Raw genomic sequence first — 25,751 nt, forward strand, 5'->3', positions numbered from 1 at the left:
ATGGAGTCTTGCTCTGTTGCCCAGCCTGGAGTGCAATGGCGCAATCTCGGATCACTGCAAGCTCTGCCTGCTGGGTTCACACCATTCTCCTGCCTCAGCCTCCTGAGTAGCTGGGACTACAGGTGCCCGCCACTACACCTGGCTAGTTTTTTTGTATTTTCACAGAGAGGGGGTTTCACTGGGTTAGCCAGGATGGTCTTGATCTCCTTACCTCGTGATCCACCTGCCTTGGCCCCCCAAAGTGTTGGGATTACAGGCGTGAGCCACTGCACCCAACCCCAAGCGTGTCTGGAATTTGTGGGTTCTTGGTCTCCCCGACTTCAAGAATGAAGCCGCAGACCCTTGCGATGAGTGTTACAGTTCTTAAAAATGGTGGGTCCGGAGTTTGTTCCTTCTGATGGGTTCGTGGTCTCACTGACTTCAGGAATGAAGCTGCAGACCTTCGTGGTGAGTGTTACGGTTCATAAAGATGTTGCCTCCAGAGTTGTTCCTTCCTCCCAGTGGGGTCGTGGTCTCACTGACTTCAGGAGTGAAACTGCAGATCTTCGCAGTGAATGTTACAGCTCATTGTTACAGCTGGTAAAGGTGGTGTGGATCCAAAGTGAGCAGAAACAAGATTTATTGCAAAGAGCCAAACAACACAGCTTGGTAGCCCAGAAGGGGACTCCAGTGAGTTGCCCCTGCTAGCGTGGGTGCCCAGCTTTTAGTCCCTTATTTGGCCCCACCCACATCCTGCTGATTGGTCCATTTTACAGAGAGCTGATTGGTCCACTTTACAGAGTGCTGATTGGTTTGTTTACAAACTTTTAGCTAGACACAGAGTGCTGATTGGTGCATTTACAGTCCTCTAGCTAGACAGAAAAGTTCTCCAAGTCCCCTGCCGGATTAGCTAGACACAGAGTGCTGATTGGTGCATTTACAATTCTTTAGACAGAAAAGTTCTCCAAGTCCCCACCTGACCCAGAAGCCCAGTGGGGCTTCTCCTCTCAGGAGAACTCTTTTTAATGCTGTGAGGGCAGTTCCTCCTGCCCTTACTAAAGTTTGGTGATTGAGTCTCTACACTTCCTTTTCTTCCTACAGTGAGTTTGAATTGAGTTTCTGTCACATGAAACTGCAGAATGCCTATGAATGTGAGGAATACTTAAAAAATATAATAACTTATTTGCTAGTGATAGAGACAGGAGACAGCTAAGGGTCCTGGGCGAAACCCCACCTTCAAGCCTAACACTGCCTGAAGGTTGAACAACCGGACTGCTGGTCCCGGAAGAAGCCCTCCCCTTCCCCGCTGATTTTTTTCTGAATCACACTGGCCTGCGCCTGCGCACTGGGAGGATGGGGGTGGAGCCTCGGGGAAGTTCACCCCGTTTGCAGTGGGGAGGAGCCTGGTCTCTCCTGTTCCTGTGTGGTGACCTAGGATTCGATTTATGAGGCGGGAAACTTGCTAGCAGGACTCTCGCTCTGCTGAGAGGTATCTGTCCTTTTTCCTTTTTGTCCAGTAAATTCCGTTTTCCTCACCCTTCTATGTGTCCGTGAGCCTAATCTTTCCTGGTCATGTGAGAAGAGCCCGGTTTTAGCTGAACTAAGGAGAAAGTTGTGTCACACTAGGAAAATGAACATAGATGCAGATTTTGCATGAAGCTTAAGGGAGAACTGGACCTCACCACCTGGACTCAGTGGGAGCCAGTGACCCCAATTACAAAACTTCTGCAATGAAACTGGTTAACAAGGGGCTGAATTTGATTATGGAATTGAGGTTGGTCAGTCTAACTTTTCTCCTATCTCTGAGTGCTCAGGTCTCCATAGAATGTGAAAATAAGCAGCTACTGGTTGTGCATAATTCTGAGCTATGAATTAACTATGAATGGGGTTAAAAAAAAGTGCATGAGCTAGCTGTGGAGGCAGAAAGACATATTTTCCCTATGGGATTTATGACTATTCAGCCACTGAAGAAAATCAATCAGAATTATAAAAAATTCCATTTCAACTGGTGAAACTGAGGCCCTGTAAGGACACTTGGATTGGCCAGGAGAGACAGTCTGTCCCTCCGTATATATTCCATTGTGGTTGGCATCATCAAAAATATTTACCTACAACCTATGGAGCTCAACCCAGGTGTTGACAATTGAAGGCAAATTTGCAATCTGAGAGCTGCGTTTCAGTTGCCAGGGCTGAACAGCTCTGTTTTTCTTCAGTGGACAGCTTTCCTATCCCATCAACCTCTCCCAAGCTTTTAAAAATCTCATCTCTTTCCACGCCACCTTGTTTTTCATGATCCAGCTTCTCAGTCCATGTACCCTGTGCCAACACTTCTTAAATTTCTCTTTTACTTTCCATATTTTGCTGAATTTTATGACAGGCTCTTGGCTTCTTAGGAACAGTACTCCTCTACTATGCCGTGTTCCCTGGGGCCTCTTAAATTTATTATCTGGCTTATTGCTAATGAATTCAATAAAACAGGCTTTTCCCTGGGACTTGACTTTGCCTCTTGCTCAAGCCCGAGTCTACTGGCTGCCCCTAGTGCTTGGTCTCCAAAGCCAGGCTGCAGGAATTGAAAGTCAGGGATGCTGCCATCTCCACAGCACTTCAAACTCAGTTCTGTCCTGGTTTCACATTTCAACTATAGGATGTTCTGCCAAGTGACAGGGCACAAAAAGAGCTAAGCCTCTTTTCTGTACTGTGGTTTTCATTAAGCGCATATGTGTGTGCTTGCCTATAATAACAGGTAAGAACTTATGCCTAGTAACTTCTGTTCTGCTACAGCTGCAGCTGTTTAGAATGTTATCCCTACTTGGCTTTTGGCCATATGCAAGCCTACTTCAGCAGAATCCGCAGGCTCTCATCAGCCTCTAGCTTAATGAATAATTACAAAAAATACAGGTCAGCACCTGCCAAGGAGGCAGAGCAGGGATAGCTTTGGCGAAGTCAAGGTCTCTGTGTTTCCCATTTTTCTTTAATGCAAGACTTCTTGGCTGCTCTTCCTCAGAAAGCACAGGAAGCTGAAGAAATTCCCTCTTTTCTTGGCGAATGATGCTTTCTCAACGTTCCTTCATGGCTTTTTTTTTTGACATTGATTTTATTTAGGCTACTGCAATAAGAAGAGCACTTCACATCCAAATTTCAGAATGTCTCAGCAGGGTGGTTTTGCTCTAGACTTCTACAGGGAGGAGTAGACAAGTGGGATGATTTTACAGTTGGAATTGTTTTCGTTCAAGGCTATTTTCAAAGAAGATAATAGGCCATTGACTAACAGCCCCCAAATCCTGGTGTCATCTGTTTCCAATGATTTGTTCCACAGATATTTACTCTGGCTCTGAAACAGCTATATTAGAGTGACCAGGGCAAGCTGGGGGCTTTTCATGCCAAGGGCAAGTGACCATTCCTTCTCACATGAAGCTCCAGACTGCTTCCATGAAGTCACAGCTGGACATAGTGGACAATCAAAAATAATATGGTATATATGGAGAGGATGTATATAGTCAGGGAGGGACCACAGTGGGGAGAGGTATTCAGAAAAGCCTTCCCAAAGGAGGAAAAGCTGGGATGTCTGGGCATCAAAGGACATAGGGTGGTGGAACTGGTGGTTAAGAGTATGGATTCTGAAGCCAGACCCTTTGGGTATAAACCCTGCCTGTGGTTTTCTAGCTGCCTGACTTTGGGCAGGTTATATAACCTGGTTTCCAGTTTCCTCTATAAAATGAAGTAAATAGCAGTACTGTATTTGTCTTCTACTGCTATATAACAGAGTACCACAAACCTAGTAACTTAAAACAACACTCATTAATTAGCTCACAGTTTCGTAGGTCAGATCTCCAGCTTGGTGTGGCTGTACCCTTTGCACAGGGACTTAGCTGAATTTAAGGTGGTGTCTAGGTTGATTTCTCATCTGGAGGTTCTGGGGAAAATAATGTGCTTCCAAGCTCATTCTTGGTGGTGGCAGAATTCATTTCCTTGTGGCTGTAGGACTGTAGTCTCTGTTTCCTTGCTGGCTGTCAGCTGGGGCCAATCTTAGCCTAAAGGTCGCTGCTATCCCTTGCCACATGGCCCCTCCATCTTCAATCAGCAATGGCTCATCAAATCCTTATTCTGCTTTGAATCTCTCACTTCCTCTCCTTTGATCAGCCCAAGAAAACTCTGCTTTAAATGGTTCATGGATTAGGTCACGCTAACCAGATAATCTCCATATCCCAAGGGTAACTGGTATGGGGCCTTAATTACATCTGTAAAATCCCTTGTTAGCAGGACCCATATTAGCAGTGGGCTGAACAACTAGGTGAGGTGTGTATGCCAGGGCTGGAAATCTTGGAAGGCTGTCTTGGAATTCCATCTACCACATGCACCTATTTCTACAGAGGTTCTGAGGCTTAAAATAAGTGTATGTAACGTGCCTGGCACATAACAAGCATGTTGCAGGTAGGAGCATTTGCATGCAAAAAATTCGCCACTGGGGTTCTCAGGGTTGGTGAGAACTTGGTTGTGGTGAAAGAAGATTGTTGCTGGGAACAGTGGAACGGTCTCTGGTTCTAGCTGAAGGGCTTCATTTTGATCTGTTTGGAAGCAGGAAGTGCCTGTCTTTCTTGGGTGAATGACACCGATGTTCTCCCTGAGTTAGGTTTTTGCTGTGGCAGCAGCAGTGAGGACAGGCTTTGGAATGAGGGAGAAGACGACCTGACAATGGCCTTCTGGACCGACCCTCTCAGAAACCATCTGCTTGGAGCCTTCGATTCTGAGAGGAGTGGAGAGGTTTCCTCTAGCTACAAGTTCAGGGATTCGGAAACCACTAAAATAATATCTTTTCCAAAACTAGTCCAGCAAGGCTCTAATTGGGAGAAATGGGAAATGGAAGTCAGGCTCCCCACTCCCTCTGCTAACCACACACGGGCCGTGGCTGAGGTCCATTTCCAAATCACAGGAGGCCACTTCCTGTCTTAGCCTAGCATCCTTGGCGGGACAATCCAACAAGGGGCCAAGGCCCTGTTGACTCTGGGAGAGAAGCAGATGGCCACCATCCATGAGTAAGAACCTGGACTTTCATCTAGCCTGCGGGTTGAACTGCCTGCTCACAAGAAATCTAGGTTCAGAGCGTTCTAGGGCAGGCACAAAATAAGCAGGACAGAGATAAAAAGATGGGGGTGAGAATGAAGAGATTGTATTTTTCCTTCCACAGATGCCATGGGCAGGGGGGTGAAGCTGGGGCAGGGAGGAACTTATCTTCCCCAAGCTCCTAGACGAGGCAATTCTTATTTCTAGCTGAATTCCTTTTCATCTCTCCTGACTTCTTCTCCACCCTTCTCTATCTGCCTTGGCTTCTGGATCTTCTCAAAGCATCCCCCAGAAAAACTTCAGCCAACTTACTCCCTTTGACCAACTGTCATTTTTGAAAAGCTGCCCAGTCTCTTTGTGGTGATTTTCAAAGAGAGACCCAGGACTAGGTTTTCTTTCAGTGACAGCAATAGGTAGGAGGAGGGGGGAAGAAGACAGGAGCTTCTGATGTGGGAAACCACACACACACACACACACCCTAAGAAATGCTGAATCTGTAATTGCAAGACAATATAACCTTCCTGACATCTGAGGAAGATGTCAAGAAAGAAAAGCAAAAACTCATATTTGGGTTGTAGCTGCTGGAGTTTCTACATTAGGGAGATCTGACCCTGTTTGACCTTGCCTGTCAAAACCAGAGGGTTACAGAGAAACTGACCAAAGATATGTGGCCAAAAGGCCAGTGATAATGTGGGCAAAACTGGCCAAACTGATCAGTTTGACACGTCAAAAGACAGATGTTGTCTGACTTGGGCAACTTGTGGGTGAGGGAAGAAATCCAAAGCTCAGCGTCTAAGAATGCAAAGGAGAGCCAACAATGTGAACCATCACCTGTGCTCCAGGTAAGCCTGCCCGCCCTGCGTCATCACTTACTCAAGCAAAGGACTAATAGCAGCACAATTTTGGCTTGTTAGTGTATGGCCTGAAATAGTGAAGACTTCGTTTCCCTTCTTCCCTGTGAACTTTCCTCGTCGCTATTCAAGACAGGTGCCAAATGTGTCATCGTGCTTGATGGAGCCTGGCGTTGGCTGGCTGGCCGTGATCAGTAGCTGACCACCTGACAGAAACACTTTCCCTAATTACATTTTTAACTTGGATTGTGCCACACTTAGTTACATTTTTGGGGGGAAAAGAAAGGAAGGGAGGGAAGAACAGTGAGTGAAGGAGGTTTGCGGAAAGCTTCAGGGCCAGATAGCACACAGACAGCCCACCTTAAAAATCAACATGTCTTCCCATTTGAAACTTAACTGTCTAAATGTTGACATCCAGTGAACAAATATTAATGAAAAACCCAAGACATTCAAAACTGTAAAAATGTCATCTTCCATTGTGTGAAATTAAAAAGCAACGCGTAGGGGAGTAGGGAGGTGGGGAGACACACCGTAGCCTACCTGTTATTGGTAATGAGCTTGAATTGTGGAAAGGCACTTTCTGACTTCATACCATTTCTTATATTAGTATGATGGTCAAAATTACAAAAAAAAATCACTCAGACTAATGGTCTCTTCTGGGCAAGTGGCGAAGAACACTGATTTGGCTTATATTATTCTCTGCACCTCTCCTGGTGTGGTGGACAGTTTGCTGGTACAATTATTTTGGATAGCACTTCATGTTAGGTATTGGCATGGAGCATCCACTTTTTTTTTTTTTTTTTTTGAGATGGAGTCTCGCTCTGTTGCCCAGGCTGGAGTACAGTGGTGTGATCTCTGCTCACTGCAACTTCCACCTCCTGGGTTCAAGCGATTCTTCTGCCTCAGCCTGCTGAGTAGCTGGGATTACAGGTGCCCACCACCATGCCCAACTAATTTTTGTATTTTTAATAGAGATGGGATTTCACCATGTTGACCAGGCTGGTCTTGAACGCCTGACCTCAGGTGATCTGCCCATCTCAGCCTCCCAAAGTGCTGGGATTACCAGTGTGAGCCACTGTGCCTGGCCCACATATGTTTATAAATCACTAAATTTTAAATATTGGCAGGGCTACAAACAAGGAGAGCTTGTCTGTGTGAGAGAAAGACAATTAGCAAGGTCCTTCATTGTTTCTTCCTCTGCTGTCCATTCTATTTATTTGTCTGTTGCTGGGATCTGGGGGTGTCCTTGACCCTGCACATTATAGCAGGCCCCCTGTCTTCATCAGCAATGCTATGTCCTCATATTCGGCAGGGGAGCACTCTCATTTAAGGTAATGAGTGACTCCCTCTCACAACAGAACTCTGAGTGTGGCTCAAATTCACCCTGGCTAATGAATCTTCTTTTTTTTTTTTTCTGAGACAAGGTCTCACTCTGTCACCTAAGCTGGAGTGCAGTGGCACAATCATGGCTCACTGCAGCCTCAACCTTCTGGGCTCAAGCAATCCTTCTGTCTCAGACCCTCAAGTGACTAGGACTACAGGTATGTGCCACCACTGGCTATTTTTTTTTTTTTTTTTTTTTTGAGACGACATCTTGCTATGTTGCCCAAGCTCATCTTGAACTCCTGGACTCAAGTGATCCTCCCTCTGCCTCTGCCTCCCAAAATGTTGGGATTACAGGTGTGAGCCACCGTGCCCGGCCTTGTGTTTCATTTTTAACCCTGATATAAGTAACAACACATCTGCTTATTAATATCTTCATGTTAACAATTACTATCCAGTTTGGGTGAAGGGAGAGTGTTCTCTGCCTCTGAGGTCCAGTTTTAACATTTATAAGTGCAGCGGGTCCTCCTGTTATGGCCCACAAACCTTACTTGGGAAAATGTCACATTTGACCAACCGTACAAACCTAGTCTGTGATCTCTGAATATAGCAAGGTCACCCGCCCCCACTTGATCTTCTGTTAAATGACCAAGATGATTTCTGGTCAGAAAGTATGTGTGCTTTTGTAAGTTTTTTTTTTTTCTTTTCTTTTTGGTCTTTTTTTTGACACATAATGATGTAGAAATCAAGCTTAAAACTGATTGTAAAACAGCTTTGTGAGAAAGATTTTTGCTTTTCTGCCATAATGTTCCCCTGGACTTTGCTTCGGGTCCAAAGTAACACCGGGAAGTTTAAGACCACAGAAATGTTACTGAATGAATGCTGATCACATTTACAAAAGCAAGTGACTTTGTCCAGTCTCTCATTCTCAGATCCATAGTAGACATGTAGATATTTTTTCTAAGGGCAACGTTTCCTGGTTCACTAATCCAAACTTCCATGTTATTGATGAAATAAAGATAATATTGAAAATGACAGTGTCTGAGAAGCAATCTCAAACTGCCATTTATTACTGCACGCAGTTAACAGTGGAATTGAGAATCACTTTCTTTCTAACATAAAATCATGAGCCATAGACTTACTACTGAAATTCACCACAGTGATTCAGCCAATAACTCAACTTCTTCCTTTGCAAAATTTTCCTGAAGGTTTTTTTTTTTTCCCTCCAATCTCAGCATTACAGAATAATGAGCAAACAGTTAAATCGGCCCAGCTCTGAGTTTCAAGAGAGATTTATGGTCTGCTCATCCTCTGGAAGGACTATAAAACCACCCATGACATCTTACTTTGAAATCTCTTGTATCAAGTAAAGAGATGGGTGTGGTGCGATAGTGAACTCTGAATGTGAGTGGTATTTAGACTTCAAAACAGAGTCCTTAACTCATACGAAGGCTTCCTGCCATTAGCAAGGGATGTCAGTAATGAGCATGCTGCCTTCCCCAACACCCCCATCCTTTTCCAAAAAGATTCTTCTTAATTTTATCCTAAATATATTTGATTTTTTTTCCTCTGTATTTTGCTTTGCGTTTTAAAAATTCCCTGGAAGATTTTTATCTCCTCTGTGGAAGCATCAAGCCGCAGATCCAAGTCAGGCCAAATCACCTGGATCGTACAAGATAAAACTGCCTTCAAGTTGTAACACTTGCTGGAGGGGCCAAAGCCGCGTTTTAAATGTGAACAATGGGGTGGCTGCGGCAGAGAACTGACCATTTACTTCCTGCCCCAGGTGACCCCTTTTTGATCTCTGAAACTGGGCAGAGGAATAAGGAAAGGGCAATAACTGGGTTTAGGGGAGAAGCACGCTTTCTGGAAGGCGCCCAGGTTTACCCAAAGAGCACGGTTAAGTGCTGAATTCCAAGTAGCTCTGGAGACGCCCTGTTTGGGGCCTCATTCTGGAAACCCAAAGTCCAGCGGCGGCTGTCCTCCACATCAGGACAGAGAGAGGGGATTGGGAATGGACCAGGAGTGGGGCTCAACGACGACCCAGGCGCTCAAGGGGAGGGGCTGAGAGCGTTTCTTCGCCGCACGGCTGCATAGAAACTTTTTCTCGCACTATCTGACTCCAGGCTGGACTGTGAGGTCTGGAACAGCTGGTGGGGTTCGGGTGGGGAACACACCCAAAGCCCAGCGCCAAGGCGGGAGCCGTGGGTGGAGCCGCTGCAGCCCTGGGCCGGGGGCTGCAGGGGACTGGAGACGGGGGCGCGGGGAGGCCCCGTTCAGAGCGCCCGCTCTCCCGCGTCCCGGGCGGGGTCCTCACCTGTTCCAGCGGGCCACCTTCCTCCGGTAATACCGCAGCGCCTCCTGGCTGGCCAGGAGCGAGTCCTCGGCTCCCACGAGAGGCGGCTCCTCCGGGACGTTGTACAGCGGGTGGGCGAAGAGGGCCTGTAGCTTGGAGCTCGAGCCGCTGCGGCTGCCGCCGGCTGGTTCAGTCCCGGGCTCGGCTCGGGAAAAGTTGTGCACAATAGTGCCGGGGTCCGAGGCGGCTGCGGCGCGGCCGGTGCACGGGCACCCCCGCGGGCGCTCCCGGGGCCGCAGCTGGCGCTGCACTTGGGGCCAGAGGTGAAAGTAGAGGTCGGCGGAGAGCAGCGCGCCGAGCAGCAGCAGAGTCAGCAGGCGGTCCCGGCGCAGCCCGGGCATGGCCCAGCCGGGGCGCGGAGCGGTGGGGCGTGCCGGCCGAGGGGGACGCCGGGGGCAGGCAAGCTGTCTCCGGGGTCCCGGGAGGGCTCGCGGCGTGCGGGCAGAAGAGGCGCCTGGAGTCCCGCAGGCGGGCCGGGGTCAATGGGACTGGAATGATCCCTGCGCGGGCTAGGTCCCAGTGGAGGGGTGTCGCTCCTGAACTTGGGGACCAGGTGCACGGAACACCGGGGCTCTCGGTGTCAGCGGGCGTTGCTTCTCCGCGCCCAGTGAGCCGAGGGAATGGGGTTCCCGGGGTGCCCGCTTCTTGCGCCTTTTCTCCCCTGCGCCCGCCCGCCCGGGCGCCCGCAGCAGGTGAAGGGCCCCTGGGCGCGGGCGCCGGCTACCGCCGCGGGCGGACGGGCGACGGAGCAGGGGCGGGGGGGGAGCGACCACGAAGAGCAGCGCGGAGGGCGGGCGGAGGCAGCTGGCTGCAGAGCTCGGGCGTCTCTCCTGAGGATGCTGTCGTTCGGCGGCGGCTGCTAGTGCTCCCGCGACTCCTTCTGCGGGCGGCGGAGACGCCAGTGCCCCTGGCTGGCACGGGTGGCGCAAGTGGGGAGTTGGCGAACAGGAGCGGCTCCGGGAGCTTGTCTGCGCGCCTGAACTCCTAGAGGCAGAGGTAGCGTGGGGCCTCCCTGAGCCTGGCCTGGCGCCGGCACCCCCGCCCACTCTCCGCTGGCACCTGCCTCTGGCGCAGCTGACGGCCAACTCCCGAGGCCGGCGCTGCCCTTGCACCTTGTCACCCACCCACTGCCTGCGCCCTCCCCCTTGCTCGGGCCTCCCACTTTCCCTGCCCAGGTCTCCGTCCAGTCACTTTAAGGGACGCGAGGGGTCCGAAGCCTCTTTTTACCATTTCTATTTTTTTTTTTTTAGGAAAAAACCCCACAAGCCCCCTAAAACCATGTTTTCCCCTGTAAGCTTTGCCAAATGGGTATGTGTGGGGGGTTAGGGGAAGCGGGAGTGGCTGTGTTGGTATCTGTTCTTTCTTTGTGTTCCCTTCCATCTCCGCTCCCCTGCAGGGCACAGAACACATCAAGATTCATTGCAACTACATACCACATGCCTGGCACATAGTAGGTGCTCAGGAAACACCTCTTGGTGAAGGAAAGAGCTTGACCTTTAAAAGTAAGGCATCAGTTTTACCTAGAATCTTGCTGATTTCCTGTTTGGAAGGAGTTTGATTCCAACTCTGCCTGTACTTTAAAAAGAGGAAATGTTTCTTGCACTCAGGGAGGGAGGGGCCTTGATGACCCCACTCCAAACTTTTGAGTTTAGCTTGGTGTGAAAGTAGTCCACCCAAATGAATCACTGGAGGACACATTTAGGCTTTCTCCGATATCCTGTGAGGTAATGTACCCTCCCCACACCCAGTTTTCCTTTTGAGGAAAAGGGAGGGAGTCCTGAACTCCTGGCTCCTCTATTTAACGATCCCATAGTATAGTAAAGTGTAAGTCTGATTGGAGAGGCGGCCCCACCCTGCTGTATGTTCAGGAAATCCACCAGAAGCTGCTTGCCCAGGCAGCAAATCTTCCCATGTAAGTTAATTCTACTCTTTAACCTCCTCCCTTCCCTTGCTGGAATTAAGAACCTTTAGACATACTTTGACTTGTGAGTTCAGACCAGAGTTCTTTTCTCCGTGGTTCAGTGGAAGGTTTCTTCGGGACTTTGCAGTCTCCTCATCCGTAAATGAAGATAATGATGGAACCTACCTCCTAAAGTTGTTATGAGATTTAAATGAATTGAAGTACAATTATGTGTCACGTCTGAGAAATGCATCCTTAGGCAATTTTCCTGTGCGCGTGAACATCAGGGTGTAGTTACACAAACCTAGCTGGTTCAGCCTACTACACACTGAGGCTATATGGCATAGCCTACTGATCCTAGGTACAAACCTGTACAGCATATGACTACTGAATGCTGTAGAGAGTTGGAGCACAGTGGTGAGTACTTGTGTATCTAAACATAGGAAACATACAGTAAAAATACAGTATTGTAATCTTATAGGACCATCATTGCATTGACTAAAATGTTATGTGGCACTTGACTGTGTATACATTGCTTAGAAGAGCCCCTAACTCATCCTAAATAAATGTGAAACATGTGTTTGCTATCATTATGATTACTTACTAGTTTCTGTAGTACACTAGGCTAGGTTAGAGACTGCTCATCGCTAGGACAAAAATAGAAAAGGATGGAAAAGGAAGATAGCAGGAAGGAACCTACTTTCAGGGGCACAACATTGTGACCTGAGTGCCCAGTCCAAGTGAAAAAGCCCAAGATGATACTATTCCCAGCTACTCCACTCCTCTGGGTATGATGGTGGGCATTTTGAGGGGTTCTAGAACCTCCTCCTTTTTAATCCAGAATTAAATTTTAACCAGTTTCCAATTTCTGAGAGACGTTGCAACTTCTAATGTGTTTAATTAGATGTCATGGCCAGCGAATGAAGAAGTCAGGCACTGAACGGTGGTGTTGTATCTGCAATAACTGTGGCAAACTGGTGAGCATTTTTCTGGGCTGGCAAAGGATGTGGATGTGATGACACCGCAGGTCTTGTGACTTCAATTCTCCTCAACCCATGGGGTCATACTCCCTCAGTAGACTCTTTTTTTTCTGGCCCCAATTTAGGGAACGACAGTGTTACTCGCTTGGAAATTATGTAAACATATTTTCCATGCCCTTTGAAGGTCAAGGGCAAGTGCAGAACTGCATGCGGGAGTTAGATATTAAGTGTGAATGAAGCTGGGATAGGAGAGTGGAAATCCTACCAGTAGGATTGGCCAATAGGATGTTGGCATCCTCAGGTTTGCCTCCAATCTGTCTTTCCCCCTCCTAGAAATGAGCCTTCTCCTGCTCCTCTGATCTTCCATGTCTTGGGCCCTGGCGCGCTCGTCAGCCTCACATACATCCTCTCTATTCACGCTGAAGTTATCCTAAATTTCTGTTTGCTGGGACCCATCGTTCTGTTTAATATCTTTCGTAGGAAACCCCTCCCTCCTTTTCCATGTCTACTGATCTTGATGTATCTAGAGCCTCATAATCTCTTGCTCAGACTTGCAAATAGGCTTCTAACGGTCTCTCTGCTTCCATGGTACCCTATTTCAGTGCCCACCTGCACTCTTGCCAGAGTGAGACTTCTGGTATCTTGATGCAACCAGGATGTTCTCCTCCTGAAAACCCCCTGAGCTTCTCCTTGTTTCCAGATTAGGTCACTCATTGTGACATAGCTCTTGGTGGTCTGGCTTCTACCTCTCTTCTTCTTTATATGCCCCCTCTTTAGTCTCTTCACCCCATAAGACTTTCTGCAATTCCCAAGGGCTCCAACCTCTCACAGATGTGTCTTTAATCAAAAGCTCTTTCTCCTTTCCCCACCTGGAAAACACCCACTGATCCACCCAAACTTTGGCCATTTGTCCAATTTTTCTCTGATGCTTGTCCTCATACCCACTAAACTCAGTGCCATGTGCTCTCATGTGTCCCCATAGCTCCTCATACATTCCCATATTACAGCATTGGCCATGTTGGGTTTCCTTTTTAGTATGTGTTATGGGTTGACTATATCCCCCTCTCACATTCACATGTTGAAATCCTAACCTCCAATACTTCAGAGTGTTGCTTTATTTGGAAATAGGGTTGTTGTAGTTAAGTTAGTTAAGATGATCTCATACTAGTGTAGAGTGGACCGTTAATGCAATATGACTGGTGTCCTTATAGAAAGGAGAAATCGGGACACAAAGACATGCATACAGGGAGAATGCCATGTGAAGATAATGACAGATTGGGCAATTCTTCTATGAGCCAAGGAACACCAAAGACTGCCAGCAAACACAAGAAGCTAGGTAAGAGGCATGGAACAAATTTGTCCCTCACAGCCCTCAGAAGAGACCAACTCTACTGACACCTTGAACTTGGATTTATAATTCTAGAACTGTGAGACAATAAATACATTTCTGTTGTTTAAGCCACCAAGTTTGTGGTACTTTGTTACAGCAGCCATTGCAAATTCACACAGTACACATGTCTGCCCTCTTCACTGGAGCACTCTCCTGAGTGTAGAGGGAGAATGCTACTTATATATGTACACAGAACTCTAAGGATGGGGCCTATCATTTGGGGAGTGCTCAAGAAATGTTTTCTGAGTCAAGTCAGGGATATCGGCCATCTCTACAACTGTAGAATCTCACGTAGGGCCTAGTACACAGTAGGGGCTAAATTATTTTTTACAATAAGATGACATAGCTTTGGACCCTGTAGGAGACACAAAGAAATATATGACACAGTGCCTTCCTGCCTTCAAGAGTCTTTTGTGATCATCAAAGAGGCAAGCTATATCTGTACTCACAAGCCAATGGGAAAAAAGTATGAGGCCGTACACAGAGTAGATTAGCAATCTGTGCCATTGCGTGCATTAAGAGGAGCAAATGCAAAGGGCAGTTGTGTTTCCTTTCAGTCTAGCTAAATATCAAGCTCTCTACTTGCAGGAGTTAAATCGTGAAAACAATAGAGTCAACATTTAAACACCAAGTTCCTCAATCTGCGAAGGTGAGACTCTATTTTTGTCTTGCCCACATTCCCGTGTTTCTCAGAACATGACTAGTTGGTTTTTGTTTGTGTGGTTGGTTTTCTGTACTAGACTATAACTCCATGAGTTCAAGGGTAACATGTTTTCTTTTTTAATTTCCTGCCTTCGTAGGATCTTAGACACAGCAAGGCATACAAATGAGAATTAATGAATTCCTGTAGAATAAATGGTGTTTATGGGTTTGTGTGTGTTCATATATGGAGGTGGGAAGTGGTTTGGAAAATAAAATAAAAACGTAAATGTGTAGAATCTAGCTCAAGATAAGTGTTAAGTTAGAACATCTTCGTAAGTGTTAGGTTAAACATCCATTATGTTTTGTTTGTTTGTTTGTTTTTAAATATACAGCGTCTTTCTCTGTCACCCAGGCTGGTATGCAAGTGGCAGAGCGTGATCTGGCTCATGGCAGCCTTGAACTCCTGGCCTCAAGTGATCCTTCCACCTCTCAGTCTCCTAAGAAGCTGAGACTACAGGCTCCTGCCACCAGGCCTGGCTCATTTTTTTTTTTTTGTAGCGATGGGATTTCACCATGTTGCTCAGGCTGGTTTCCAACTCCTGAGCTCAAGCTATCTGCCTGTTTCAGCCTTCCAAAGTGTTGGGATTACAGGCATGAGCCACTGTGCCCAGCTCCAGTAGACATTCACTTAGAACACTAATGGAAATTTCAGTGGTCCTATTGAAAAACCAATAGGTAAGAGACACATAAAGAAATAACTAAATGTAGACATCTATGTCCCTCACAGTTTTTATTACAGTATAGATGCATGTGATGAATGTTACCTTTACCTGCTAGCTGTCTCAGTAATCAGCAAGAGATGCAATTGAAATTACTATAAATGGAAGACCTGGAATAGAGTGAACTTAAGAAACTGATACTGATTTAGTATTGCACTCAACACCTTATTCTGAGGTAGAAAGTCCAAAATTTTCTATTCATGACCAACACACAATGCCTCAACATAAGCCAGAGATTTCTCAAAGTGCAGCCTGTGGATCAGAATTGCCTGGTGTGTTTATAAAAATGCAAATTCCAGGGCCACACCATAGATCTAGTATATTTTTGGAGGTGGGGCCAGGAATGTACATTTTCAATAAACTGATTCTTCTCAGCTTATAAGATTCTGACACACATTGAAGTTTGGGAATCACTGGTTGAAAGGACAGTGCTAATGAGAACAAAGTCACAGATTTGATTCCAAATAGGCTAGGTGGGATCCATTGTCTAACACTGGTCATCCAACTTGTGTCATAAGGTTCTAAGGGGCTAAAGAGAGAGAGAGACAGAGAGTATGTGTTTCCCCATCATTGCTACTGGGGAGCACAAATAAACAAGTGCCTGTTCTTTACAAATGATGGGTATGTAGTGTGATCTTGCTATAAAAAGTCATGGCCCTACTTGTTAGTAAATTTCCCCTGGAAAACTGAACTACCTTCTCTTGGTCTCAGTTGCCTCATCTGAAACATGAAACACTGAAGTGAATGATCTTTAATGTCTTTTTCAGCTCTAAAAAATGAGAATTTTACATTTTTCTTCTACTAAGCATATACTAATCTAGATCTTTTCACACAACTTTATTTCCAGTATAAACCAAATAATTGAGAAAGCAAACCAAGGCATTTTGGGAGGAAGAGTAAGAGCACTGGATTGGGAGTTAGGGAGCTTACACTGTAATCTTGGCTCAATCATTAACTAGCTTGGTAGCAGGGGACAAATTATTTAATGTCTCTGGGCTTCCTTTGCCTCACATGTAAACAAGAATTTTGTGGTACACAATTTCAAAGTTCCCTTCCAGCATTTAGTTCCTTCAGGAGTGAAGATGAGGTAAAGACATTATTAGATGAAAGAAAACTAAAAGAAATAATCACCAGCAGACCTGCTCTAAGAAAAATGCTAAAGAAAGTTTTCAGATGGAAGGCAAATGTCACCAGAGAGAAACCTGGAACATCAGGAATGAAGGAAGGGCAACAGAAATGGTGAACATACAGGTAGATATAACAGATCATTTTTTCTCATCTTAAGTTTACAAAATACACATAATAATTGAAGACAAAAATTATAGCATTGTCTGATAGAGATTCAGCACACAGAGACATACTACATATGACCACTACAACATGAAGGGAAGAGGGTAAAGGGACTTATATGTTGGTAAGAATTCTGCATTCCACTTGAAGTGGTAAAATATTAATTCCAAATAGCTGAGAAACGTTAAACATATATGTTATAATTCCTAGATTATAATACTATGCTGTACTAAGAGATATAATAAAACTAAAAACTATACTGACAGACATAATAAAAATAATAAATATATTAAAATGAAACACTAAAAATACCCAAATCATAAAAAGAAAGCAGAAAAAGGAGAAAGAGGAACAAAAATATAGGAAATAAACCGAAAACAAAATTATAAAATGATAGCCCTAAATGCAAACATACTGATAATTATATTAAATATATAGTATTTAATATAATTATATAATATAAATTTATAATTATATAATATAAAATGGCCTAGATACACCAATTAAAAGACAGAAATTTTCAGAATGAATTAAAAATAACTCAGTGTTATGCTGCCTACAAGAAACCAGGTGTATATATGACCACTGGTAACTTAAAAGTAAAGGGATAGAAAATGACATACCAGACAACTGGGCGTGGTGGCTCATGCCTGTAATCCCAGCACTTTGGGAGGCTGAGGTGGGCAGATTACAAGGTCAGGAGATCGAGACCATCCTGACTAACATGGTGAATCCCCATCTCTACTAAAAATACAAAAAAATTAGCCTGGTGTGGTGGTGGGCACCTGTAGTCCCAGCTACTCAGAATACTGAGGCAGGAGAATGGCGTGAGCCTGGGAAGTAGAGCTTGCAGTGAGCCGAGATTGTGCCACTGCACTCCAGCCTGGGCAACAGAGCAAGACTCTGTCTCAAAAAAAAAAAAAAAAAAAAAGAAAATGACATACCAGACAAACACTAATTAAAAGGAATCTGGCATAATTATATTAGTATTACTCAAAGTAGCAATCAAAAAGGCAATTCACCAAGAAGTCATAATAATCTTAAATGTGTATGCCTCTAACAATAGAGCTTCAAAGTACATAAGTAAAACTATAAAACTGAAAGGATAAATGGGAAAAATCAACGATTATAGCTAGAGACTTTAGTGTTTCTTTTTCTGTCACTCATAGAGCAAGTAGACAATATCAGCAAGGATATAGAAGAACTGAAAAATACTATTGGCCAACTAAATCTAATTTAACATCCATAGGACACTGCACTCAAAAGCAGCCTAATACACATTATTTTTAAGTGTACATGACATTTACCAAGATGGACTATATCCTGCGTTATAAAACAAGCATTTAAATTTAAAAGAATCAAATCATACAAACTATGCTCTCTGCTTATAATAGAAATAGACTAGAAATAAATGACAGAGATATGTGGTAAATCTCCAAACATCTGAAAACATAAACATGTACTTACCATATGACCTAGTCATCTATTGCTAGGTATTTATCCAAATGAATTGAAAACTTATGTGTGCATAAAAACCTATTTATGAAAGTTTTATAGCAGTTTTATTAATAATTGCCAGCATTAAATAATACATATGTCCTTCAATGGGCAAATAGATTGTACATCATACAATGGAATACTACTTAGAAACAACAAAGAACAAAATATGAGTATACATGACAGCATTGATGCATCTCAAAGGCCTTATTCTGAGTGATAGAATCCAGTCTCAAAAGGTTACATATTGTATGATTACATTTATATGTTAGCCTAGAAATGAAAAGCTATGGTGACAGAGAATAGATCATTGGCTGCCAGGCATTAGGGACCATGATGAAGGTATGACTACAAAGGTATAGCATTAGGAAGTTGTTTTGGGTGAGGGAACTGCTCTGTATCCTTATCGTGATGGTGGTCATATGAATACCTCCATGTGTTAAAACTAACAGAACTGAACATTAAAAAAAGGGCAACTTCATTGGTCCTATTATTCAATTATGTTAAAACAAAATAAAATAAAAAACAAAGGTCACATACCTCCATCCAGAAGAGTTTTAACTGCAATCTGGCTTGTGATTAACAATTGCACAAGAAAGTAAATGTACATCTATAGGAAAATACGTTAATAAATTGTGGTATGATCATATAATGAGCAGTTAAAATGAAGGAAGCATAACTATATTTTCTCAGCAAAGATACATCTTCAAGTTGTAAAAGAATATGAATATGGTGTGTGTGCATGTGTATGTGTGTAGCAGTATGATACTATTTAGATAAGCTTCAGAACTGGCAAACTAGGCCAGACACAGTGGCTCACACCTATTACTCCAGCACTATGGGAGGCCAAGGAGAGAGGATCACTTGAGGCCAGAAGTTTGAGACCAGCCTGGGCAACATAATAGGACCCCTCTCTACAAAAAGTTTTAAAAATTAGTCAGGTGCAATTGTGTTCACCTGTAGTCTGAGCTACATGGGAGGTTGAGGCAGGAGGATCTCTTGAGCACAGGAGTTTGAAGTTAGTGAGCTATGATCATGCGGCTGCCCTCCAGTGTCTGAAGACCCTGTCTCTGAAAAACAAACAAACAAACACAAAATGGCAAAATTATAAAAACATGCATGAGAATAATGAATACTGTCTTAGTCAGTCTGCTGCTATAACAAATATACCATAGATTGGGTGGCCTAAATAAAAGAAATTTATCTTTCACGGTTCTGGAGACTGAAAATTCCAACATCAAGGTGCTGGCAGATCCAGTATCTGATGGGGACACTCTCCCTGGTTTGCAGATAGCCCTTTTTTCATTGTATCCTCACATGTTGAAGAAAGAGTGAGCATTGGTCCTTTCATCTCCTAATAAGTGCATTAATCTCATTCATGAGGGCCCCATCGTAATTACCCCTTGGTATGATTTGGATGTTTGACCCCTCCAAATCTCATGTTGAAATTTCATCCCCATTGTTGGAGATGAGGCCTAATGGGAGGTGTTCATATAATGGGAGCATATCCTTCATGAATATATTAATGTCTTGGAGGGTAAGGAACACTGTTCTCATTCTATTAGTTTCCGTGACAGATGGTTGTTAAAAAAGAGCCTGGCACCTCCCTCCCTCTCTCTTTTGCTTCCTCTCTCTAGCCATGTAGTCTCTGCACACATTGGCTCCTTTTTACCTTCTGCCATGAATGGAAGCAACCTGAAGCCCTCACCAGAAGCAGATGTTGGTGCCATATTTCTTGTATAGTCTGCAGAACTGTGAGCTAAATAAACTTCTTTTCTTTATAACTACCCAGCCTCAAGTATTTCTTTATAGCAACACTAAAATACTGAGACACCTCCCAAAGACCCCATCGCTTAATACCGTCACATTGGGGATTTAACGTATGAATTTGAGGAGAACGCAGATATTCAGTTCTTAGCAAACACCAAATTCAGCATAGTGATTACATATGGAATTAAAGTGAGAAAAAGGTGCTTATTGAAGATTATACATGGGGCTTCAGCAGTATCTGAAATGATTTCTTAGAAAAAGATCTGAAGCATCCATGTTAAATTTTGACAAACTTGGGTAGTGCTATACGGATGTTGGTCACATTATTCTCTATCATACTATGACTCATTCTGTTTACTTTTCTGTATATTTACAATATTATTAAAATCTGACTTGATTCATTTTGTGACCTCATATCCTGGGCAATTCTAGGTTTTTAAAGAGACAATTGAAAGAAAGCGTTGGGCTTTGATATTAAGGTGAAGCAGGTTAATAAGGAGCAGCAGTCAAAGAAATTTGTTCTATTTTATTTTAAAGGAGATACATGGTAGAGGGCAAGGACTATGTGTAAGAGCAATTTCAACTTAAATTAACTGAATTTATATTTTAAAAGGGGAAGAAATTCACAGATTTTATGTGTGGCTGCTTTCAGACTGTGCAATTCATCTGAACAGAACCCTTGCATATATTATGTGAGCTTTACATGCCAGACTGAACAACAACAGATGTGTTTTCCCTGTTTCAGTTTTTACTACCTTGACAGTATAGCTATTCTTAGAAGGTAGGAAGTTGGGACTTCTTGGGTCTTTAGAATGTCATGTCTTAAAGCATCATAAGTGTTTTCTAGCAACTCCTAATCCATCATATGAATTCACAGCTAGTGGGTGAGACAAACATTAAACAAATGTAACACAAATAAATATCTTGGTCTGGCTCAAAGTTCAGTGTCAGAACGTCAATACAGCTAAAATAAATAGAAATGACTCCAAAAAGCTTTGAAAATTAACATAGGTCTTCACTCAGTAATTTTTGAGGGAATGGAAAAGTGAGAATTACATTATGGAGGTATACAATTATTAGTATTCCTTTCGAAATATCCTTAATACGTGTCTCTCTCTTCACAAAGTTCAGTCTTTGTAATCTCCTTTTCCTTTTTACCCTCTCACCCCAATTCCCACAAACTCCTCCCCACCATGCCTGTTCTCTTCTCTTTATTTCATCCCACTTCAGTCCTTTCAAACGTAGGGCAATGGGCTCCATTCTTAATGGCTTTCGTCTCCCTCTCCATTCTCAATGCAGTTCAGCCTGACAGAGGTCTATTAGCTGGCTGAGTAATTAAAGGACTCTTCTGTCTTGGATGGAGAATTTCAAATATTTATGTTTTTATGATATTTTAGTTCTGACAAATGAAGAATCACAAAATTATAAATCACAGTGGGGACAGACACAATGACATCATCTTAACTCTCTTCATGCTGCTTTTGTTTTTTAAATTTGGAAGCAAGGATGAAAGGTGTAAAAGATGATTGATTATTTTAGAAATAGATGCGTGACTACAGCCTAAGTCTGTGGTGAACCAGTTGTGCTGTCTTCCTTTCTCTGGGTTACACTAAGTCCCACATTTCACAACCTTCCACTGCATTCCCTTGATAACTAGGAAAAGGCAAATGGATCCCATGGCTTCTACACTCTCCCTCTGTTCTTCCACAGATGTATGCTGGCCATATTTTATGAACTGGAAATTTGGACTTAGGGTCAAACTCTTGAAACAGGGTATTAAAAATCATGACTCATCTATCCCAGAAGAGTCAGGAACCATTGTTGCCATAATCGTGCACATACGCTAAGCCCTCACTTCCCTTTGATGTTTTAGATGCAGGCTTAGAGGGAGAAGTCAGTGGTCATGACTGGAGCCCATGGTATCAGGTCCGGATAAACCAGTTTCAAAGCTGAGTGCTCAGTTTTGCTAAGGAAGGCAACTCTGACTAGCAGCAGTAGAATCTAGGCAGACAGAGGACTCAGTAGCACCATATCTTCATGATGCATTTATTTTTAATTCTACAAGTAATGCATGAATATTCTCTCTTTGTAAAATATTTGGACAATAGACAAAATTTTAGAGTAATAAGTGAAAGTCTCCCTTCCTTTTTCCTCTTCCCTATCTGATTTTCTTGGTTTGATATGACTCCTTCCAATGCTACATATACTCAAGTAGCTTTGCCTCTACCTTAATAGTAATCAGATAAATGCAAATTAAAACAATTGACAATAGATCATTTGTTTCTTATCACATTTTCATTGCAAAAAAAAAAAAAAATGAACAAAATATCCAGAATTGACTAGGACTTGGGGAAGGAATTGTAAATTGAAGAAACCATTCTGGAAGTTAATTTGGTAATGTAAATGCATACAGACTTTATATCAGTCAGGATCCAGTTAGGAGATGAAAAGCATACCAATTGTTTGAAAAGGAAAAATTTAATAAAAAGAATTATTAACTAGTAAAAGTGATAAGACACCTACCTGTAAAAGGGATCTTTTACAAAAAAGAAGCTGCTACATCTAAGCTGAGGAAAAGCGGATCTAAGGACTAGAAGGATCTTAAGCCAAGGCTGAAGTTTAGACCTTATTGTAGAGAGTATGTTTACCACTGGAAAACCCAGCCACTGTTGGTGAAGAAACTTTCTGGATAGCAGACCATGTTGATCTGTCTAAGAGCCCATGGGAGGGGCTACCGATGCCTGGGGCCATGGTCAGAGCTACTGAGGAAACAACCAGAGTGGTGGTGGTGGTGGGGAGTGCAACTTGATAGTGTGGTTGGAGTTAGTTGGTGAAGGCTGCAGGGCTCCCATGCTGAAATAAAATTGAGGACTGGGACCCAGAGGAGAAGTGTCTTCTTATCACTACCGCCTTGCAGAGTTCCTCCAGCGCCCTCTATTGACAAAACCTATTATTGTGGCAACTGGTAAATGAGAAATGTCCAGAGGGTCCAGCTCCAGTTTCATAAAGCACAACAGAGAAAGGTAGATTTGGACCTGAGAGGCAATAAATTCATAACTGGTACAGACTTCGACTTCTGAATCCCATTTATAAAAAATTGAGGAAATCATTAAAGTTGTATGTAAATATTTAGATGAAAAAATGGTTATTACAGTATTACAAAATGGAAATAAGTGTAATGTTTGAAAATTGAAAACTGAGCAAAATAATAGTTCATCTGTAAGACGAAGCTATATTTATTTATTTTCATAAAAAGATGTTTATATCACTAGATGGAAAAGTGTGTTAATAACAATTGTATCATTACCCATTAAAAACATATTTATATATATATTTCTACGTATGCACAGATTAAAACTTTGAAAAGTTTGGTGTCTTTTTTTTTTTTGAGACGGAGTCTTGCTCTATCACCCAGGCTAGAGGGCAGTGGCGCAATCTTGGCTCACTGCAAGCTTCACCTCCTGGGTTCACGCCATTCCTCTGCCTCAGCCTCCCAAGTAGCTGGGACTACAGGCACCTGCTACCATGCCCGGCTAATTTTTTTAAAAAAAATTTTTAGTAGAGATGGGATTTCACTGTGTTAGCCAGGATGGTCTTGATCTCCTGACATTGTGATCCGCCTGCCTCGGCCTCCCAAAGTGCTGGGATTACAGGTGTGAGCCACTGTGCCCGGCCTGTTTGGTGTCTTATACACCAGCTCCTTGGTATAATATCTGAGTTACAATCGTTCAATAAATATTTACTGAACAAATGTATTAGCTTCCTCAGGCTACTGTAACAAATTGCTACAAGCAACAGATATGTGTTCTTTCATAATTCTCGATGCCAGGAGTCTGAAATCAGAACACTTGTCAGTAGATATAGGGCCTACCAGATAATCCAAACTTGTCTCATTTTGAGATCCTTAACATAATTACATTTGTCTTTGCAAAGACCCTTTTCCCAAATAAGGTCACATTTGCAAGTTTTGGGTGGACGTATCTTTTGGAAGGTGAGGTGAGGGATGAGCACTACTCAACTCACTGCATGCATAAATAAATATATAGCAACATTTTGCAGTGGTTTCTTTGGATGGTGGGATTTATGAATAATCTGAATTTTCTTTTTCCTTTTTTTACTTACTAATATTTTTATGATTTTTATGCAAAGATATTTACACTACTTTAGAAATAAAAGGAAAGTAAAAATGTACTTGGCATATGAAAACTGACAGACTACATTCAAAAGTGCTGATTTGATCGTCTTGAAGTTGTGATTGAACCCATGGTTCACAAACCCCAAGTAGTTGTGTGCACTACAGAGAAGGAAACAGTAAGAGAAAATAAAGAGCCTCAGGAGGAGGGCAAAGTCATCACACAGAGACCTAAGTTGATTTATGTTCTGTGGGTAAGCTACAGACCTCCCAGCTGAAAACTGACACACGGAAGCTGATAACCAGAAATCCACGCTTAGCCTTCTGGGCATCTCTGAATTGAGCAAACTTGTGGTCTGCATAACACTTGCCATTTAGGACAGCAGTTTGGAATCTTCCTGCACTCTAGACCTCCTCTTCCCCTTCCTTTTTGTGTTACGATTCATTGATGAATTCTTAGAAGGTGCTGCTCCATTAAAATAGGAAGGTCTGTGACGTCAAAAGATCTGAGGATGAAAGGCATTTTAAAAGGCTGTCATCTTCTTTCTTTTATTTAGAGAGGCAATCTTTTCCAAAGGAAAGACAGAAAAACATTGGAATTAGGGCATACTCATCTTTTTATTTCTCTTAAAGCAGTAGATATTTTATTTCCAGTCTCTTTGCGGACTAGATTTTTTTTTTTTTTTTTTATTCCAAAACCTGAAGTTTAAACCTCTATCCTAAAACATGGCCGAATATCAAGTGTTGGAGTCAAGATTCTGATGTCATCCGAGAAAAAACACAAATGTCATCTGGGTAGAAGATGATTAAAAAAATAGATTAATTAAAAATAGTAACCACATATTAATCAAAAGAAAACAGCATGCATTAAGATCTTTAAAAAGAGTTATCTGATTTCAGATTGACACCTATTAACTGTGATGTTAACATGTTAAAATATCAGTGAAATGAGTGGATAAATACCTGAAATATAAAAGCATATGATAATTTTTAAACTAGAACAGGGGTTGGCAAATCTTTTCTGTTAAGGGGCAGATAGTAAATATTCTAGGTTTTGTAGGCCAAATGGTTTCTGTTGTAGTGACTCAACTCTGCTCTTGTACTACAAAAGCAGCCATAGAGAGTATTTAAACTAACGGGCAGGAATGTGTGCCAATAAAACTTTGTTTAAAAAACAGATGAGAGGTCAGATTTAGCTTATGGGTGGTAGTTTGCTGACCTCCAAAGAGAACATTAGAGGTTTTCAATAGTACACCAATAATAGTGGCTCTCTGAAATTGAGGAAAGCAGATTTTTATCTGCTTTGTTGCTTTTCTTAGAAGAAGGAAATGCCAACATATTTGCAGGTATTCGTGCTTTGCTTGGGAGATTAATTTGTGCTAAATGATGATGGACATAAAAGGAAGGAAGAGAAAATGAACCTTTGTCTTTGTGAAATAAATGGTTGGATTCTCAGAAACAAGGACCTTTTCAATGAATTCTATTGACAATACTCTTGGCCATTATGTTCTGGGAACATATTTAATACCTGCCTTATAAATTAATCTTATTATATTGAGCTGTTAGCATATGGAGTTATGTGTTGAATGATTGTGATTTATACCATAATATAGCTGAATCTGGACAGTATTCGGTAATGATGCACACAAAGGGCCTCGAATGCATTCCTTTACTTGTGATGTTATTAATTTATTCTTACTCATTTTTCCTACATATTTGATTGCAAGATAAAACTTAAATGGAAAGTAAGACAACAGAAATGGACATTTTGGAAGGACTGTTGATGAAATATGGTTTTATT

General features: G+C 42.9%; 1 protein-coding gene across 2 annotated transcripts in view; it reads right to left on the reverse strand.

The window, feature by feature from the left end:
* The window catches only part of FAM20A (FAM20A, golgi associated secretory pathway pseudokinase), a 61,399-nt gene extending 51,475 nt beyond the window's left edge, over positions 1 to 9,924 (reverse strand). Inside the window, exon 1 of one of the 2 annotated variants that reach the window (XM_025362109.1) lies at positions 9,532 to 9,924. In XM_025362109.1, the coding sequence (XP_025217894.1) occupies positions 9,532 to 9,911 (380 nt within the window). In that variant the 5' untranslated portion in view covers positions 9,912 to 9,924. The remainder of the gene's footprint in view (positions 1 to 9,531) is intronic. The other variant, XM_025362110.1, reaches the window with a different exon arrangement.
* Positions 9,925 to 25,751: the final 15,827 nt, after the last annotated feature.

Source organism: Theropithecus gelada, chromosome 16 (genome assembly GCF_003255815.1).
Source record: "Theropithecus gelada isolate Dixy chromosome 16, Tgel_1.0, whole genome shotgun sequence".
In the NCBI taxonomy this organism is placed as follows: domain Eukaryota; kingdom Metazoa; phylum Chordata; class Mammalia; order Primates; family Cercopithecidae; genus Theropithecus; species Theropithecus gelada.